Source organism: Aquila chrysaetos, chromosome 2, assembly GCF_900496995.4.
Source record: "Aquila chrysaetos chrysaetos chromosome 2, bAquChr1.4, whole genome shotgun sequence".
In the NCBI taxonomy this organism is placed as follows: domain Eukaryota; kingdom Metazoa; phylum Chordata; class Aves; order Accipitriformes; family Accipitridae; genus Aquila; species Aquila chrysaetos.
The window spans coordinates 37,819,127-37,840,758 of NC_044005.1; the positions used below are offsets into that span (position 1 = coordinate 37,819,127).

The following is a 21,632-nucleotide window of genomic DNA, read 5'->3' on the forward strand; positions in this document are numbered from 1 at the left end:
ACTATTCCACATCACCCACTTTTTATTACCAATCATGAACTCCAGAGACTTTTCAAACATGGAAGCCATAGAGTCTGTGTGGTTTGTGAGGTCTGTACATGCACGTCTACTTAAAAAATTTCAGTTTCTAGAATTGCATCTGGATGCATTTGAGACTGTATAGCAGCTTAGTGAAATACTGAGCACAAAGCACATCAGGCTTCAAATATTTAAACTCATCCATACGACTTAGACAACAAACAAGAAATCATAGAATATGATAACTGATCGGCGTTAATGTAAAGAATAATATCCTGGTGATGCTAATTCTGCTTGGTTGACCTAATTCTTATCTTTCAGGCTCGTGAAAGACAATTTGTTTCTAATCTTTACACTAATCACATGAAGATTTTTCTTTAGATAAAGAAAGGAAAGGAGGTTTTTTGCTGTTGTTTTGGGGCTTGGTAGGGTTTATCTCTAAATTGGTAGGAGGGATATTTGTGTTTTGGAACAAGTCATGACACTGTTAACATGCTGTGCTTTGTGTTACTGATTTTGAGAACATTTTTCTTCTGATTTCAGAGAATATTTTTCTTCTCCTGATTTCAGGTTGGGTGGGACTATATCTGCATACAAGATAGTGCCAGATGAAATAGAAGAAATCAAGGTACAGTATTACTGCCTTTCAACACTGAATTTCTTTGCTTAGAGAATTACATAAATGCTACATTTATGTAATTCTTGCTTTGAAGTGTATCATGGGGGAGAAAGTGTCTAAAATAAAGTTATTAGATGCATATTTAGGCATCTAAAATATAATTTTTGTTATTTTTATAAGTACAGTTTACCTTCAGCTTAAGTTGACTTCAGTATGGTTTGTTCAATGCCAAAAACTTGTGTAATTCAACATATTTCTGTTTTGTTACCTGAAGACAGATGCAGGACTACTGTGAACATTGAGTTATATTTTCATAACAAAAAAAGATTAAATGTAGTGTCCTTTTGCTTTTGAGATCATAAGCACATTCTTTTTTTTCAATATTATCTGTCTTAAGAAGGGGATAGTATGAAGTCATTGGTACTCAAAATCATTAAAAGCTCTTTGGTTTTGGGGAGTGACAACAATAAATACTGAAGTTTACCTCCAATGCAATGTGCATTATAACAAAAATCACTTTAGCTGAGTCCATTCATGGAAAGTGCTGCAGCAATTTGTGTCAATTTTGTTCTTCAGTGGAGGAAAAGATGGGTACTAGGTGGGAATTTGGCCTAGATCGGGTAGCATGGTGTGTGTAGCTGGTTCTTTATTTGATTGGTAGTCAATCAGTCTGACATATTGCTTGCTCATTGTGATTACTTAACCCATTGTGCTGTTTCATATACTCATTTTCAGTTGTGCAAACAGAGTCAAGAGTAGTTTAAAATCTAGTAAAGGGAAGTGGTTGCATAATCATCTGATCTAGACATGACTTTGCAGTGTCTGAAGTTGTGAGGATTTATTAGGATAGATCCAATATTTAAACTTTGGTATTAGAAAGAAAGAAAGAAGTTTTTCAAAACTTATTAGTGTTATGTAATGTTTTCATGATGTTCAGAGAACTGCACCAAAACTATAGAAACAAAACTGACAAAAACCCTAAGCCATAATCTTTCTCCTTTAATGTAAGAAATCCAAACCCACTGACATTTTGCTAATGTTGAAGATGGAGAAAAGGAAGCTGGTATTTCTGGCTTCTTTGTGCAAACTGAGTTCAGTGAACAAAGAAAAATGGAATGCTGGGAAATAAGAAGTAATTTTATTTTTAGGAATTTACTGTATTAGGCAAGATCAGTAGCCACAGGAATGTGTTTCCCCCTGCCCCCACCAAGGAGGCCTGTTCTGATTTTTCAGCTCTTTCTTCCTCAGCTGGTGTTTAAATGCTTGAGATGCTAGGAAACAGCAAAGGATGGGTTACTCATGTAAGTGTGGAGGGAGGATTGTATTGTTCTAAGTCAGAGCTATTTAAAGTGTTAGGAAAAAATCACCTCCTTAACTTGTTTCTGGTAGCTGTCTTGTCTCGTTCAGGTAATGGGTTTTTTAGGTTGTGACTGAAGTCAGCCCACCTCTCACACCTTAAATGATTTAACTTCTCAAGCTGTAATACAATAGGTGTTATTCACATGAAATAAAGCACTACTGGAAGATGCTAAGGCACACTAGCAGCAAGTATAATGGACAAATCTGTATCAAATATGGAAAAGTATTCTTTTGTATATATGTATTTTGAATAGTAGCTGGCAAACAGGGAGACTGAGTATCCTTGCAGTAAATATAGGGGGATTCTTAACTTCTGAAAGGTTCTCCAAGCAGATTTGAGTAGAAAAAGGAGAGAGGAGGAAATAAAAGAGAAAGCAAATGAGATTATTGGAATGTTACTTCTAGAGAGGACAATCTTCTTCCATGCACAATGGTTCAGTTATTTTGCCTCACAACTATCCCTCCCTTATTTAAACATGAAATATTAAGGGGTTTAATTTGATGAAATATGCAAGAAGAATAGCTCTGTTTTTAATATATGATTTAACTTGGCAGGTTGATGAATTATATTCACAGGAGTTGGAATATTCATGTTTTCTGATAGTCCTTACAAAGTAAACTACTTGCTTAAATGGCAAAGGAGGGTACTTCATCAGGCAGAGAGCAATAATTAGTATGACAAACAAGAAGTCTCTTTGACAGCGTTTCCATATATTCTAGAAAAGGTGGTAGATTAACCTCTTTTACAGCTCAAAATAATTTGAGGAAAACAGATGTATTGATTTTGTTAATTCACGTAATTACATCTTAGGTAGAACACCATTGTAAGCAGAGACTGTATCTCTGAGTTTTTGGAAGAGGAAAAACTCTGTAAGCCTTAATATACCTGTCAGTGGAAAAGTATCTTTAGAAGATTAATGAAATGCATGTTTCTAAATGATTATACACATTATTTTTTAAATTACTAGTATATATATGAGAATTTATTTGTCTATATTGCAATACTCAGCAAATTTTAACATGTGTTTATAATGTTTCCATTCTGGAGTGTTTAGAACATATTTATCCTTGCATGTGAGTGTGATTTTACTATGTGTATATATGTACTGTGAGATCATATATAGTTTACATATCTAGAATATTGCCTGAACATATATGTCTATTTCTTTGAATGAGTGTATATGGTCAGTGTTGGGTGTAATCAAAGCAGTGCATCCTGCTTACCAAAATTAAGTAGTGTCTGGAGTGCTTATAGGTATATGAATTAAGAGTATTTATGGCAGAAGTGATAGCATGTACCCTAACTACCCTCATGCACCTTACCAAGGTTAGGAACAATGGTGTGGAACCAATCACCACTACCATTCCTCAGCATCTGTATCGGTCTGAAATTGAGTGTGATGTAACTTACCTTCCCTAGATTTTTTTCATAGGTGCTTAGGTTCCCAAAGTGAGAGTGCTCGACAGGTAACCATATGAAGATACCAGCACAGGTTTCCCCCCTGAAAGCTTTTGTAGAAGGTAGAAATGTCTTCTATCACCGGATCTTCTTCTCTTATTGATGCAGGACCAATGCATCAATAAGAGAAGCTTTCAGAGGGGGAAAACCTGAGTGAATGCCTAAATGGATGTACTGCCATCTGTATTCCTGTAATTTCTCTACACCAGTTAAAGCAATGGCACTTCATTTCCAGTACCTGCTGGTTTTAAAATACTGCAGGAACTGATGAAGACAGTAAATATAGGAATTACAGCATATTTCTCAGAAAATGTCGCTGTTTTGACTTTTTCTAGAGTTCTATTCTCATCAGAATTATTCATCCTGTAAGCAAGGAGCTTTTCAAACTTGCAAAAATGCATTGGCAGATTTCAGCCTTGCTCCTCATCCACTGTAGTAGTATGTTGTGCCTAAAGGAGAGGTCTTCTAAGCCAAATAATTTCGTGTACGTAGGGACTGGTGAGCATATCAGGCAACACCGGTTTTGAAGAACATCTTCTGGTTGGAAATGAAAGTAGTTGCATTTGAGAGAAAAAGAATAGCAGCAAACTTAACATTTCTTTATTTTTAGTTAATGACATTCATGACAAAATACAATTTTGTTTACAATGTGGAGTTTGCCTCAAGTGTAAAGAGCAATTAATGACTATTACTGATGCGGGAAAGTTGGTGTGATGTGCCTGTAGAGAGTTTTATATGTCAACAGTAGCATCTTATGGTTTATAATACCATGAGAGATGCTCTTTTTGATTGCAGCATTCTGTCATTACAAAGGAAATACATGATGTTGTAAAGAATTGTTATTCTAGAGGAAGACTTGGTGAATGAAAAGACCATTCATTAACAGATTTCTAAAAAAAATACTTGGTTTGCTATGATTTTCAAGGCAACAGCAGAAAGGAATTTAATTGTTTTGGGGGGTTTTTTAAGTGCTTCCCCATATGCTTTTCATGTAGGCATATACATGCATCTCATCATCTCAAGACCAGAAATGAATTTGGCAGCAGGTGTTCAATTGATAAAAGTAATATGCACAAGAAAGACCTTGCCATTGTATTTCATTATTGTAATACGGGTGGTACAAGACAGATATTCCAGTGTAGAGAACAAGGTTAAATGGTTACCTCCTCTGGTAGTTAATTTTAAGAAATCTTATTAGAAATTTTTCTTAGTACTGGTTGTAGATTTGTAAATTTAGATGTAAAGCAGGTCTGGAGGAAGATGGGAATTTTTTTTAGTTCCATTATCCACCCTTTCACACAGAGACATACTTTTTGCTCCTCAAAGAACACTCGTAATTCTTCTATACTTGGTCTTTAAATGAAAGCACATGTGCATCAGGTATTAAAGGCTACATTTAAGACTAAAGACCTTTTCCCCTGAATAATGATAGGATAGCACTCTTTTTTTTTTCTTTAGAAGTATGTGTTCCCTTAATAGTGTAATATATGAAAATCCTTTTCGTGAGTAGCTGAAACACACTCTTCAGATTGTCTTCAGTCTGTGAGGCAACAGACTACAGTGATAAAGATCCAAGAGCAGAAAATTACAAAAAATGTTGGAGAGAGGGAGGTAGCCAGAAGGGAAATGAGGAACACTATCTTCTTAGAGGTCAGTTGCTCTAGATGACTGAGGCATTAATGAGATTTTAACTTTTCCACACAGTTGTATTTAGGAACATCTTAGGAGCAAAGTGAGCAGTGAGCTGCATTTCAGAGCAAAGCTGGACTCTCTGCCTTCAAAAATATGCATCTTTGAAATGATTACAAATAAAATCAGTTTATTCGGACACTTTCTTGGAGATCATCTGGTTTGTAGACCTTGTGGCATTATATACCTACATAATACTGTATGCCAGAATCTGTTCTTTATGCTGGTAGGAGTAGCTGATGAAACTCATGCAACCTCTGTGTGCAGCCAAGAGATACTGGCCTTGATCCTTCAAAGCATTTTCATGTTTATCAACGTGTGGAAAAAATAAGTAGCAATTTGTCAACAAGTGGCAGTTTATGATCCTGTATCAAAAAAACATGAATGAAAGAAAGGTAATCATTAGTACTGTGGTGGATAGTCCATAAGAACAGAATAGTGATTCAAAATATTCAGACTTCACAAAACTGGCTTCGTATCTTGATAGTAGGCAGTAGGGCATTTAAATATTTCTTGCATCTTCTACAGAATCAACAATGCATTGCATAAACAAAGAGATGTGCTGTCATCCCAGTTTTGCACAGGACTTCTGGATCTGCTTTATTTCATCATGGTATTGGTGTTCATCTGCTAAGTGTATCAGCATTTGCCGAGGGTCTCCACAACAGGTTTCTCCAAGGTTTATGATGGGAGTCATCACAACTTGGTGATAATGCTGAGGTTATTGCTCTGTGTATCTGGATCCAGCACAAACAAAAAATAGATTTCCCTCCAGTGACCTTTCAGAATAAGAGTTTTTTTGGAGAGGCTCAAGCTGTTTGAAGTGTGCACTCCCACCAATCCCATTACTGAGAAAGGTAAATCACCAAGAATCTTTACTATTTACCTTGCAGGAAGGACAATTCTGGTTCTCAGTTTTTCTGCCAATGTTTTCCTTCTTCTACCTCTCAGATTAGAATTACTAACTCATGGCACAAGACCTCTTACTGAGTAGCATGACATAAAAGGATATTATCAATTGAATGTCTAATGAGTATTAACAAGTAGTGTCCCCATAGACTCCAAAGCTTACAGATAGAAGTTGAAAAAGATTTAAAGGCAATGTGTGATGGTCCCATGTTCTTCCGTGATTAGATTACTAGTCATGCTGGACTGTGTACTGGCTAAAACTGACATGCTTTTTTTAGCATGTCATGTTTTTAACTCTTAACATGCTTTCAGAGTCTAACCCTCCAGTAAACAGTTTCATTGTGCTCCTGTGGCCAGGAAAAGAAGGTTTCTAAAAGCATTTGCAAGTGTCCCGACCAGTAACAAAAAATAGACACTATTCTGAGATCTTAATTTAGTTATGAAATCCCTGATAAACTTCCAGATTTGCATCTCCTACTTGGTTCTCAGGTTTCCATAAAGGAGACTTTTTTTATGGCCATGAATTCAGCTAGGACAATTGAGAAGTGGGATGTGTTACGCTAGAAAAATCTTACATCTCATCATATTTCCCTGTAATTAAGGTTTACCTGATGTACACACAGATTTCTTCAGAAGTTAATTTCTAAATCCTGCATTAGCAGAGTCAATCACTGATTAGTATTCTTTTTCAAGCTACATATGACTCACAAAAAATGTAGATTACATTGTTTAGATGACAGAAAGAACTTAGTGTTTTTACTTGCTGTATTAATCCTTAAATGATCTTGCAGAGTTTTGTTGTTTCCATGCTGGAGAGAATGAAAGGTTTGTGTGTGAGATAATGTGACAAAATCATGAAAAACATTACATGAAACAGAGAACTACTTTTCTTTGTCCCTGTGTATGCATTCATGCTATAAGCACATATATAGAGTCACTTAGCTAGAAATTTACACCCCTTGCAGTACTGATAATGTGCTCTTAGCTCTTTCTCCACCCATGGCGTGCATTTGTGCTTTGTTCTTTTAGTTCTTGTCAACAGCTGATTATATTATATTAAATTGTATGATATGATATTGCTTCTAGTTGACTGTGATTTCATTATCTGTTGTGTTAGGTCAGTTTTTCTTCTCACTAGTCTTTTGTTGTTTTAAGTTAGTTTTGTTTCTTCTAAAACTGATTTTTCCCCTTTTTCTGGAAAGCACAGTCTGTATTACACAGGCTTCTGGCTTAGAATCTAGGTTTTTGGTGCCAAGCTTGGCTGTGCAAGCCTGAACCACTGTCCAGGCACACTCTCACACCAGCGAAATATAAGTGTTTCATAAGAATGCCTTTTCTGTTGTGGGATCTTTTTTTTCCCACCTATGAAGCCAGTAGTTGTTGTGGATATCGGTTTTGACTCTTGGATTGTTTCTGCTCTGATAGGTTTGAGACTCTTTTTGCTTGAGGGACATGACAGTTCTCCATACTATAGCTATTGCTATCTCAAGTTTTTGTATAGAAACTCCTTAGGGGGTACACACTGAAGGGGCTTTTCATCTGTTTCTCTCATCTTCTGTGGGTGATGGATACTCACTGCAGTCACAGACCTCTCAACCAAAAAACCATCTGTACAAAAAGAATGTAAAATGAGAGACATCCAAAGCATCTGTATTGCTGTTCCCTGATTATTGGACAACAGGATTCAGCCCTGCCCTTGTGGATGTTCCCTGGCATTTGATGGGATTTCTTTTAGGCCCAGGCAGTTGCTTGTCATTACCAGTATTACAGACATACTCCAGTTTTCCTCTCTGCCTTGCTGCTTCTGTACTGTTTTGAGAGCTGTGCATGATGTAAGCCAAGCAGCGTGGGCGGGGGAAGATGAGCATCCGCTCCTTTTGGCATCTGGCACTGAAGAGGCCGATTTAACTTTTTTTGATTTGGAAGAGACACTAGCAAGTATCTGGGGGTGGCCCAAATTTCTTTACATCTGTCAGTGATCAAACTCTGATCACTATTAGGACTGCTGAGTGTATCGCAAGCATTCCTCTGCTTTCCTGGCAAGGACATCAAATGCCTAGATGCTCTGGATGAAATAGTATACTCACTAACTTTCCATATGAAAATAGGAATTATCACTTCTTGTTTTCCTGCTGTCTTCCATCTTATGTTTCATAGGCTCTGTGGCCTCGGAGACTGCATGGCTCCAGAAATGACAGAGGAGACCACCTCGTCAAGCTACCTTCCTCTTACAAGCTGTCTTGAATATAGAAGATGCTGAAGCATTGTTATTAATTCCTGTTTTAATGTGAGAAGGATTTAAACTAATGCGTTTTATATTTTATTGTGAAATTTGGTCTTATGAACATCCAAAAGAAGTTTAGCCTATGTTTTGCGGATCATGGAATATTGCAGCCTGGGGAAGGGAAGGGTAGGAAGATAGTGCATCCATATAAGTTGAAATGCCATGCCAATGACAAAAATCATTTTAGTAATATTATTATTTACTTTCCAAAGCAAACAAAATAGTTGTGTAGTTCTCCTGCAAAGAGGGAAGTAGGATGAAAAAAGAAAAATAGCTGAAAGTTAATTTACAAGACAAACAAGTGTATTCTTGATCTTTCAAGCCATTCTTATTACCCAACATTTAAGCATTCTCAGTGCTTTTGCCCTTAAGATAGGAGCGTAATGTGTATCAGATTTTTTATTACCACACTCCTGTTTGTCTATTAAATCTTTCTTCACTAAATACATTAGAAACAAACAAGAGATTTCAAATATCTTGTTGTTTTCCAGCATAAAAAATATCTCTGCTTCTCTCTGTGGCCATAGTAACCAATTTTCTCTGACTTCCTCCTGGCTTGCTTTCATTTTCCATTTTTGCTAAATACATATCTCTGTTCCAGTCATCACCTGAAACCTAATTAGGTCTTGGGGCATCTTCTTACTTGCTCTAACACAGTTCTTGTGCTTTTTATCAAAGCTGGTATACTGGGCAATGTTTTCAGTGCCTTCCGTTCTCACTAGAAAAGTCAGTTCTTAAATGGGATCTCACTTAGCCTGAATGAGAGGAGAAAACATAGCTCAGCTTCATTAAGCAGCAAATAGATTTTGGTAAGTATATAAGTAAATCCTGTTTATATAAAAGCCCTAATCGTTTTCCATATGACCTGTTACGTTAAGTTTTTTTTATTATATTTACCCTATGAGAATGTATTTTGGTGACCTCTTTTTTGAGATCTATGAAGGAAATGTAATGTTGTCCTATCATAAATAATAATGTCATAATTGGTTAGGGCCTTGACTGAGTCTGAGGGAGATCTACAGTATGATCTTCTGGTAAATAGATTTCTGAAAAATCTTTCTTTTTATAATTGTCAAAATAGATGAATACTGGTAGTATATATATAGGAAAAAAGGAGATCTGTTGGGTTTTTTTTAAAAAAACCCTTCAGGTTCTACAGATATTTACAGGTAGTGTCTTAGGGAATTATGAAAATTATTATTTGTAGAGAAATGAAGTATAACTGCAAATAAGGACATTGAAATACTGAGTGATTGGGTGACAAACCATCTGATGAACTTCAATGGAGGTAAATGTTAAGTGATGTGTACGGGAGGGGATTAAAAAAAAAACAAAACCAAAAAAAACCTGTGAAGAATTATTAGGAAAGGAACCAAGACTAGAGCGCAAAACCTTTTTTGTTATGTATGAGCCTCTGGTGCCCCACCATATACAATGGTGTGTGAAAGACTGATCCCGCTAATCACAAAAATTGACACAGTAGGACTGAAAAAGATTTAGAGTCCGATTATAAAAATTGTCTGATTTATAGAAGAACTTCCATATGAGAGACAGATAAAAAGACTGGCACAGGAACGTCCACAAGTGGCACATTTGGTTGCATTTCAGCAACATTCTTCATTATTTCTACTGCACTTTTAAAATTAACTCTCATGCTTAATTTATACAAATCGTAAGACTGCCTGGAAGCAGGCGCTGAAGCTTTGACTCTATGTCTTCTATTGGTTGATAATCTACTGATTGGGGGGGGCGGGGAGAGGAAAAAAAAGAAAGGCGTTCTTAATAACAGAAAGCATTCACTTAAAACTGCTGAAGCTGAAACCTTATCTGGTTATAACACAGCAGTCATCTCTCCATCAGAAACCGGTTCAATAGATTGTATTTTTCTGAAAAAGATTTGTAACTGGTAGGCTGCAGATAATTCTGCTAAAATAGTGTAGTTTATTTTGCTTTCATAGTATGTTTTCTATCTAGATGCTTTTTTATGTTGTGTTTTAATGGCTTGATTGGAAAAACACAGTAGGAAGACACTAAAGACTACACATGCCTCCCTGTGATATGCAAGCTTGTAAACTGTATTAATAGAGTGATCCTTAGTACTTCATTGTGTGATTACACCTAATTAAATGTCTCTGATGATTAAAATTTTTTGTGGTGCTCTAATCCTATTAGTTACCCTATCAAATGTAAGGTCCACTGTCTAAAACAGAATAGGAAACATGAAATATTTTTAGCAGAAAGCCAACCAAAACCTTTCTTCAGGGAAATATCATAAGGGAATGGTGTAAAATAGTATTAACAGACATGTTGAACCATGTGGCTAGAGGCATTTTGTTTGCTCAGATCCTTTTTTTATTAGATGCACCAGATTAATCTAGATGAGATTTCATGCTGGTGAGCTGTGTCTGAGCACAGATGTAAAATGGAAAGTTTTAAGTGGATTCTATGTGTTATTGAGTATGTTGGGTAAGTGGCTCATCTCACCTCTGACAGTGCATGGAACTGGAATGTTGGCTTAACTCATGCCCTAAAGGCTTCCACAAATGGATGTCTTCTAGCTAAACAAAATCAGAGCAAAGTGTGTGGAGACAAAGTTAAAAATGCCTTCCCTAGCCCTAGCCACTTCATCCCTAGTGCCAAGAACTGAACATTTATCTTGAGCTGTGTCTGTGTTACCGAGTCATGCAAACCCATAATATGCATCTATCTATAAAGTAAAGCATTTGGTACTGGAGATCCAGCATCCACATCGTATGTTCTTTGATATGTTTTATTTCAAACTACTTCTAGTATGATTCTGTGAACTGTGTGCCTGTTAACAACTGGAGCAGATTAATGTGCTGCTGAAGTCCATCTTCCAAATAAGTTTTATCTGAAAGGTTTCCAGTTCATATGCTTAAAGACTACTTTGCGATATGAACCAAAGTCTGGTAAGCAGAGAGCTGTCAAGAGTGCACTGCTGTTTTGAACTAACAGGCTATGGTAGACATGTCTCCAACCTCCAGCACGTATATTCTCATGCCACAATATATCAAGGTTAAAAATAATATGAAATTCATAATATAGTACCATCATTACTAGTGAAACACTGTTGTCTAAGCTAAATACTTATACAGTGCCCAGCCATGCTGTCAGATTATTGAAAAAAAAAAAAAAAAAGATGGTCTAGACCGGTAGCCTCCAAACTTTTTGATGGTGCATCCCATCAGTAAAAAATTTTTGAGCACGCACTCCCCAATATATGTATATTCTAATATTTTCTCCATGCACCTTAGTGAATCATAGAATCATTTACGTTGGAAAAGACCCTTAAGATCATCAAGTCCAACTGTAAACCTAACACTACCAAGTCCACCACCACTAAACCATGTCCCTAAGCACCACATCTACACGTCTTTTAAATACAATCCAGGGATGGATTAAATACACAATCCAGGGATGGTGACTCAACCACTTCCCTGGGCAGCCTCTTCCAATGCTTGACAACCCTTTCGGTGAAGCAATTTTTACCAATATCCAATCTGAACCTCCTCTGGCGCAATTTGAGGCTGCCACCTCTCATCCTATCTCTTGTTACTTGGGAGAAGAAACGTACACCCACCTCGCTACAACCTCCTTTCAGGTAGTTGTAGAGAGCGATAAGGTCTCCCCTGAGCCTCCTTTTCTCCAGACTGAACCACCCCATTTCCCTCAGCCGCTCCTCATAGGACTTGTTCTCTAGACCCTTCATCAGCTTCGTTGCCCTTCTCTCAACACGCTCCAGCAACTCAATGTCTTTCTTGTAGGGAGGGGCCCAAAACTGAACGCAGTATTTCAGGTACGGCCTCACCAGTGCCGAGTACAGGGGGACGATCACTTCCCTGCTCCTGCTGGCCACACTATTTCTGATACAAGCCAGGATGCCGTTGGCCTTCTTGGCCGCCTGGGCACACTGCTGGCTCATATTCAGCCGGCTGTCAACCAGCACCCCCAGGTCTTTCTCTGCCGGGCAGCTTTCCAGCCACTCTTCCCCAAGCCTGTAGCGCTGCATGGGGTTGCTGTGACTGAAGTGCAGGACCCAGCACTTCACCTTGTTGAACCTCATACGATTGGCCTTGGCCCATCAATCCGTCATGTCCAGATCTCTCTGTAGAGCCTCCCTACCCTCAAGCAGATCGACCCTCCCTCCCAACTTGGTGTCATCTGCAAACTTGCTGAGGGTGCACTCAATCCCCTCGTCCAGATCATTGATAAAGATATTAAACAGAGCTGGCCCCAATACTGAGCCCTGGGGAACACCACTTGTGACGGGCCGCCAACTGGATTTAACTCCATTCACCACAACCCTTTGGGCTCATCCATCCAGCCAGTTTTTCGCCCAGCGAAGATTATACCTGTCCAAGCCATGAGCAGCCAGTTTCTCCAGGAGAATGCTGTGGGAAGCGGTGTCAAAGGCTTTACTAAAGTCCAGGTAGACGATATCTACAATCTCTGCCTCATCCACTAAGGGGGTCACCTTGTCAAAGAAGGTGATAAGGTTAGTCATCATCCTCCATGCACTGCACTTTGGAGACCACTAGTTTAAACTATTGAAATAATTTACTGGTTCAGGGAGCATCACAACAGTAAGTAATGAAAAACAGCTCTGATTAGTTGGTTTCTATATTGCTCAGTCCTAATCGCTCCATAGGTAATAGAATTTTTAAGAGGCATTTTGAATACTTCCATACTTCTGGTTTACATAAGTTTGGGTTTGAGTCAAGATGTTATTTTACTTCTGTGCCTGTCATAGTTTATTGAAAATCACGCAGCATTCAAAATTTCATGTGAGGTCTTTATAAAATTGCAAAAACCCCCACAAATGTTACTTGAACACATTAGTATCTTAATGAAAATCCTCTTGATAATAGGTTGTTAAAAGGATCCAGAGAAAAATTGCAGGAAGAGGTCTATTCCATGTTAAAAAATACTATATAGCAACAATTTTAAGTGAGGAAGCCCAGTAGATATGTTAACAGGCTGAAAAGAATTCTTCCCCTGAAGTCTGCTCCTGTAACACAAGCACGCAAGGAGAAAAAAGCTTTCCCAAGACCTTCCTCCTTTTTTTTTTTCCTGAGATAAAAAGCCTTATTGTGTTAATTAGCATTGATAACCACCATATTTTATCTGGTTGTTTAGTTTGTGTGAGCCATAGTTTATGGAACTGTTTCTCTTCATGGCTTTTACATAAGGGAGCTAAGAAGTGATGCCACAGGGTGGGGAGAAGACAGACAGGAGTGCAGGGTGCAGGTGTTGCTTGAAGGAAGTGGGTCCATCTTGGCTGCAGTCATCAGATTCCTAAGAAAGTGGGACCAATATGGATAAATTATCTCAGAGAGCTATGGTTGTAACAGAAGACAATTATTTTAGCCATGGTGTGCGGAGACAACACTGATTATATATTTGATTGGACAACAGTAATATTATATATTTGGATGCAAGATTAAGTAGTTTGCTAAACAGAATGTTTTGATATTATAATACATGTAATATAATTTGCTGTGGCCGAAGTCACAATATTTGCTCTTTTGGAATTTCTTTGAGCTCCCTATGGAAGTGTTTCCTAGCATGCGTCTATCTAGGCAAGAAAAACAATTCTTTTCAAGTAAAACACTAATATAGGATTAAAGTTTAATGTTCCTCTTTTTCATTATCCCTGTGCTTTTGATTGTTCTTTTTCTGGATATCCCCATGATAAAATAGCTAGCATTCTGATTTTACTTACTGTAACACTGTTTCTGTACCTTTCAATTATAGTAGGATTTCAGAAATGATGTGACTTAATTGTCCTCAGAGAAATGTATAAGGGAGGGAATGCCAATGAATCATCAGAGTTCAGTAAAGGTGCAGTGGTTGCGGAGTTTTACTTTTTAAAATATTCTCTTATAAAAAATACACAAGGGTTTCTAGGATTGTTCTGTCAGAAATGTTTGCATTCAGTTCCAATTGCCTCATCATTCTGACAAGATTAGGCGGAATGTTAAGACTGCAAAGGTAACACATACTTGCTTTTACCATTTCTGCATAGACTGACATTTCTATTTTCTCTTATTATTTATCATCTGCTTTTTTTACTGTTGTTATGCTCTATCAAAATAGCCTTGTATTTTAAAATTACAAATACTGTAACAGTTTCACTGTGTTGCTTCAGTAGCACGATGACAGAAACCTATTAACAAACAGGCTGGTCCCTTATGGAAATTTCTACTGCTCAGTCCTATCATTTTAAAGGGTTCTTCTGCCTTCTTACCAGTGAAGTGGTCTTGTAGTTGAACATAATTTAAAGTAAGTGAGAACTACCTAACATTTATCATTCTTGAAAGTGAAGCTGTTGTATCTGAGGATACCTTATGAAGATAAAAGCTTAACATTAAGATGTTTTAAAATTCTTGTCCTTCTTTGATAAAATAGAAAACAACCATTCTTCATGTATTCGGAGCAAGGAACGTGTTCTATATTTTTATAACAATTTCTAGGGAATAATGCTATATAAAAAAGGCAGTGTGTAAAAATAAAGCTGAGTGTCATTTGGGACACTGAAGCTAACACTTGAGTTTTGCAGAGTACCTTCAGGCTGTAAAAGAAAACAGACAATTATCCTCAGGCTGGTTTGAAGGAAAGATGCCCAAGTTTAAAATCAGGAAACTGTAAAGAACTGCTTTACATACAAAAGCTCCAAATGTCTCTTAAGTGTTGTTCAGAACTGTGAATGCTTCTGTAGGTGAGAAAACCAAAGGGATGGTTGTGTTTCAAAAATGAAAAAATGGGTATTTGTGAAGTATTATGTTCTAATTGTAATTAAAGCTTTCACATGCATGATAACCTCACTGAGCTGACTTCTGAGAGACCCAGCAAAAGAAATAAGCAATAGAAGTGCACAGATAAAGAGAAATTATGAGGTTTTCTGTGATTAAATCTTTTCTGCAGACCTAACTGTGGAAAACACTTAGGGGACACATTCCGACTCATAAGCTGATAGTTGTTACACAGGCATGAAGCTTTAATCATAATGGCACAGTTCCCTATATTTGCCAGTTTGCTTTAAGTAAAACAATTGAGATACACCTCATGTATTTGGGTACCCAAGCACTTTTACGATGTATTTTTATATTTAAATATTTTATATGAAGTAACATATAGATTTTAATACAATATTTTTGTGTGTGTATGTGTTCAGAATATTTTGTATTTCAAGTTGGGGGTTTTTTTCCACAATTTTAGTACCTTAACCTCTTTAAAAAACAGTCCTATATTTGGACAAATAGTATTTTAGCAGAGACCTAGTCTTGACAACAGCAAAAACTGAGCTAATTATGTTGCAGTTCATCTAAAATGATGGCAATCTCGTAATATATAAACTGAGAAATAAAAGGGAAAAATAAGGGTTTTCCTCTGTGGTGGAATAAATAGCTAATTTGAGACTACCTTTTGTTGAAAAGTTTTTAAAATTCACTCTGCTGGATCTCTACCAATGAAAACAATACAGGACATATTTGAGCACTTATATTGCCTTCTGAGGTGGCTAAATAATAGGGAAATACTCTAACTATCTATATAATTATGTGTTTTGAGTATGTTTGAAACATGGAATGAACATGTGAATTGGAATGAACATGAATGAACATGGAATGAACATGAACTTCTATGACCACGTGACCCGCCTAGTGCATGAGGGAAAGGCTGTGGATGTTGTCTACCTGGAGTTCAGCAAGGCCTCTGACACTGTCTCTCATGGCATACGCCTTGAGAAGCTGGCGTCTCATGGCTTAGACAAGCGTACGCTTCGCTGGGCGAAAAACTGGCTGGATGGATGAGCCCAAAGGGTTGTGGTGAATGGAGTTAAATCCAGTTGGCGGCCCGTCACAAGTGGTGTTCCCCAGGGCTCAGTATTGGGGCCAGCTCTGTTTAATATCTTTATCAATGATCTGGACGAGGGGATTGAGTGCACCCTCAGCAAGTTTGCAGATGACACCAAGTTGGGAGGGAGGGTCGATCTGCTTGAGGGTAGGGAGGCTCTACAGAGAGATCTGGACATGACGGATTGATGGGCCAAGGCCAATCGTATGAGGTTCAACAAGGTGAAGTGCTGGGTCCTGCACTTCAGTCACAGCAACCCCATGCAGCGCTACAGGCTTGGGGAAGAGTGGCTGGAAAGCTGCCCGGCAGAGAAAGACCTGGGGGTGCTGGTTGACAGCCGGCTGAATATGAGCCAGCAGTGTGCCCAGGCGGCCAAGAAGGCCAACGGCATCCTGGCTTGTATCAGAAATAGTGTGGCCAGCAGGAGCAGGGAAGTGATCGTCCCCCTGTACTCGGCACTGGTGAGGCCGTACCTGAAATACTGCGTTCAGTTTTGGGCCCCTCCCTACAAGAAAGACATTGAGTTGCTGGAGCGTGTCCAGAGAAGGACAAGGAAGCTGGTGAGGGGCCTGGAGCACAAGTCCTATGAGGAGCGGCTGAGGGAAATGGGGTGGTTCAGTCTGGAGAAAAGGAGGCTGAGGGGAGACCTTACTGCTCTCTACAACTACCTGAAAGGAGGTTGTAGTGAGGTGGGTCCTGGTCTCTTCTGTCAAGTGGCTGGAGATAGGATGAGAGCAAGTGGCCTCAAGTTGCAGCAGGGAAGGTTCAGATTGGATATTGGTAAAAATTGCTTCACCGAAAGGGTTGTTAAGCATTGGAACAGACTCCCCAGGGAAGTGGTTGAGTCACCATCCCTGGAGGTATTCAAAAAACATGTAGACAAGGCACTTCGGGATATGGTTTAGTGGGCATGGTTGATGGTTGGACTCGATGATCTTGAAGGTCTTTTCCAACCTAAATGATTCTATGATTCTATGTGATCAACTATCTTCAACTTCTATCCCTTTTTGTGGTCTTAATTAAGAATCTGTTCTATCACAGAATCATAGAATCGATTAGGTTGTTAAAGACCTTTAAGATCATCGGGTCCAACTGTAAACCTAACACTGCCAAGTCCACCACCACTAAACCATGTCCCTAAGCACCACATCTACACGTCTTTTAAATACCTCCAGGGATGGTGACTCAACCACTTCCCTGGGCAGCCTCTTCCAATGCTTGACAACCCTTTCGGTGAAGAAATTTTTACCAATATCCAATCTGAACCTCCTCTGGCACAATTTGAGGCTGTCTCCTCTCATCCTATCTCTTGTTACTTGGGAGAAGAGACGTACACCCACCTCGCTACAACCTCCTTTCAGGTAGTTGTAGAGAGCGATAAGGTCTCCCCTGAGCCTCCTTTTCTCCAGACTGAACCACCCCATTTCCCTCTGCCGCTCCTCATAGGACTTGTTCTCTAGATCCTTCATCAGCTTCGTTGCCCTTCTTTGGACACATCACCACCAGGCACAACCTAATTCTTCAAAATTAACAAGTTGGGCATAAGTTTTTCTCTGACTGCACACATAATATATTTCATTTAAGCCACTTCAACTGACAGGTTTCAAAATCATGAATAAGATGCAATGCGTCAAGCTCACTGACAAATAGTAACCAAACAGTGAGTTTATTTTACAGGGTGGATAATAGCCTACCAATATCAATAAAAAAACCCAAAAGACAAAAAACAATTTAAAATTGAAACTGTGGTATAAACAATCTTGCTGCTGTCCCTTCTAGGAAAAGGTAATTTAAAATGGTTCTTAGGATCGTTGCTGTTTCTCTTATACAAAACTCCCCATGAAAACCTGCTTTACCTCTCTCCTCCATCTTAGATTATCTGCATGGAACTGAAGGTAACATCCAAAGTACAGAATTTGCAAAAGAGTTACGCATTTTCATCAGACCTCAGTCAGACACTGAAATCTATCCAAAGAACAGAGATTACTGATGAAAATTTTTCTGCAAGTAGGTCAGTGAGAAATTTTAAGATCTGCCTACAAAAACGTCATTTTAATAAAAGGAGCCTAAAGGGGTGAAAACTGTTTATTCTGTTAGCCTAAAATTATTTCCTGAGCAAAATTGTATTCTTTTGTCAGCACTGTAAATGAGGATGGCCAGATGTTAACTTGCTTGTTATGACCTTCAACCGAGTACATTTAAATGAAGTGGTAGTTTGCTTTTCTGTGCCTCAGTTTTAGCATGATTATTATCAGTTTTTTTTCTAAAGGTTCAAAAATACATGAAACTCAAATTTCCCAAAATCCAAAGAATGGGATAGAAAAGGAGCTGTCTGACAAAAAATGTTCTTGTCTATATGGTTCTTTTTTGTGTAGAGAGCTGTATACTGCTCATTCCAATGAAATATATTTGCGGTAGCCAATGCTCTTGTGACGTTTTCTTGGAGATGTTTTGAAATTTGGGTGACAGACAAAAAAATTCTTAGAGTTTCCTACTAAAAATGTATCTGCTTTTGGAGTTAGACAGAAGCGAAAGCTGAAACAGCAGCTAGAGACTTAATGGACTATGAAACTATCTGTGACATTTAGGAAGGAATAGCTACAGTAGCTTGGAAATTGGCTTCATTTTTAAGAGTTGATTGCTAGGGATAGTTACGGCTCCAAACCCGAAAGTTTTAAGTGGACAAAGTGTCAAATACTGTGCTTAGATTCATGGGTACAAATGTAAAAGCTCTTAGAAGATTGCTGCTATAGAATTGTTGAATTCCTGGTAGACCTGATCTTTAACCACAAATTTATAACTCTTAGCAGAAGAAAAAAATCTTTGATCTCTTTTTAATGTCTTCAAATATCACATGTATTACCAGGTCTGGAGAAAGAACTCTTACAGGACAGAAAAGACTTGCTTAGTAATTGCAAGAAAAATGCAAGGGCTTCTCTTTCCATAGAGTCAGAAGTGATGAGTGCTGAAATGAAAAGGGAATTCTGGGTGTGTGTTAGTTATGCTGTGGAGTGAGGGAGTGAGAGACAGGGACCATGCCAGGTTCTTCCTGGATCTCAATAAGAAAGGCCAGACATCAAATGGCTTAATAAAATATCTGCTTTAATAAGGCAGAATAAGAGGAGGAATATAGATAGCAAATACATCTTACTCCCTTCAGATGCTGGGAACCATGTGTTTGTGCCTCATCGGATCAATCCCTGGATGGATTTCTCCACTCATGAGAAATTCTTGCTACACTTTTACATAAAGGAAAGGCCATGCTGGTGGCGTAATCACCAGTGCTGAGTGGGAGCTGCATACAGACGCCTCCGTTACAGTGAGGTGGCTGAGTCTGTCCTTTGGCCAAGGGGTTTGTGCAGCGCGGCACAGGCCTGAAGGCCACGCTCGACATGGAGCTCAGCACAGCCTGCTGTGGGAGCTGCAGGGGATCTGTTATATGGATCGCTAACTCCTTGATAGACAATGGTCTCTTGGTCAGGATCACTACAATATTAGAAACACTATAAATAGAATATGGTGTGGTCCTTAACTTCTGGAGGGCATTGCCCAGTTCTTGCTCACAGATAAAATTTATTGCATACTCTCTTTCATCCACTAATTCCACCTACTCTCTTTTACTGAAAATACTATATGAATGACTCTGCTGCCTGTGTAGGCCCTTCATCACTCTCCAGCACTAAAGTGGCAATTGTCTCTACAAGGGAAAGCAGTAGTCCGGAGATAACATATACTGCATGCATCATAATCCTCAAAGTAGAATGTGTGGGAGATGATACAACTCTTTGAAAGGGACAATATGGTATTTTTAATTATTGAGATGATGCCTTTATTCTAAATTGCATTGAGCAGATGACTGTAATGTGATTTTAACATGTCCAGAAAGGTAAGTTTTGCAATTAAAAAAACAAAAATTACTTACATAAACATTTTCATGTAACAGACCGTATGTTAGAATAATAGTATACAAAGCAGGTGATACACAGTTGAAAAGACTCATTATTTCTTATGCAACTCTTTTTTTGAAGTATGTAAATAACTCAGGATTCTCATAAAGGTTACCATGTGTGTCTTCTTACAGCTTTAAAATAACGAGCATGTACTTCCTAGTCCAGAGGGCTTTCCATGGTTTCACAACTCTAGAAATAACTCATACTTTAGGAAGGAGGCTTCTGTTCCTGTGAAGCAGCAGACATTTCGTATGCATAACCGCCACTATCTGATTCAAGTGCATCAGTAACAATGGGAATGCACTTTTTTCACTAGAACCTGCTGCACCTACAACTGTTCTTCTTAAATGTTTCCACAATTACTGAGTCTCCCTGCTTATCCTTTTGGAAAACTACTCCAAAAAAAAAAAAAAAAAAGTGCATATATATTCTTTCCCCATTCTTTTTCAAGGGAAACAGGAGGAGAGAGGCATGGAACACCCATTTATGAAAGTATAATGAATAATTGTGATATCTGTATGTTAATTTGACATTTAAAGTAATGTTGTCTTCTAGATAGTTATGAAGGTTTAATACAAACTTCAGATGAAGTGAAAGCAATTTCAAAATAAATTTGAAAAATACTTTTTGAAATACTTATCCTAAAAGGATTACTTATGGTGACAAATGTCTGCTAAGATTAGCACAATAGAAATCATTTGAGGTTTAGAACTTAAATTGTAAGAAAACCCTTTTAGTAAAAAGGAAACTAAGATTTGATTTGTCTCGTGCTAAGTAGTTAGAGTTTATAAATCGTTAATTCCTCTTGAAGCAGACACTGTAAGGGCTTCACTCGTCGACAGCTATTCCCTCAGTGCTGTAGCTTTTGGTTCTGGCACAGATCTTGATTTTTCAACTGAAGCATATGACACAAATATATTTGTTGCCAGAACACTTAATTAATTAAGCCATCATTCATTCAAGATTAAGTGTTAAGAGTACCTGTATAGATGACATGCTTACTGCAAGTGTTTCTTACTCTCGAATTAGTAGTGTTTGTTGAAAACTCTGTCACAGAACTAATAGTTGTGAATAGAACCAGTGTGTTGGAAATTGTGGGACTGCAAAGCATTTCTGAATATACCAAGACACACTCTGCTGCAGTCAAGAGACTCAGTATGATTACTGCAAGCATTCGTAAGGATTGCTCTTCCTTTGGCAGAAAGCATTCTATACTTCTGTCATTCTGGTAGTACTGATTAGTATTTCTTCTATGATTCTTGAATTTTAGCAAGTGAAGTTTGGCATGTGTCTTTACAAAAACAAGAGATGACAAGTGATTCTGCTTAGAATCGTCCTTTCCAGCTCTTTTAGTGTATTGCTTTGAACTTTGTTCATGTCCTAGTTAGCCTCTATGGCTTTATTAACATTTTGAAACTAGATTGAACTAGATCACTTCTATGAAGCAGTTGCTTTATTAAGCTTCTGTTT

At 38.1% G+C, this 21,632-nt stretch overlaps 1 protein-coding gene across 13 annotated transcripts in view; it reads left to right on the top strand.

The window, feature by feature from the left end:
* The window catches only part of GPHN (gephyrin), a 316,516-nt gene that overhangs the window by 127,699 nt on the left and 167,185 nt on the right, over nucleotides 1-21,632 (top strand). For all 13 annotated transcript variants that reach the window (XM_030040768.2, XM_030040830.2, XM_030040792.2 and 10 more), the window contains one exon: nucleotides 589-646. In XM_030040768.2, the coding sequence (XP_029896628.1) occupies nucleotides 589-646 (58 nt within the window). The remainder of the gene's footprint in view (nucleotides 1-588; nucleotides 647-21,632) is intronic.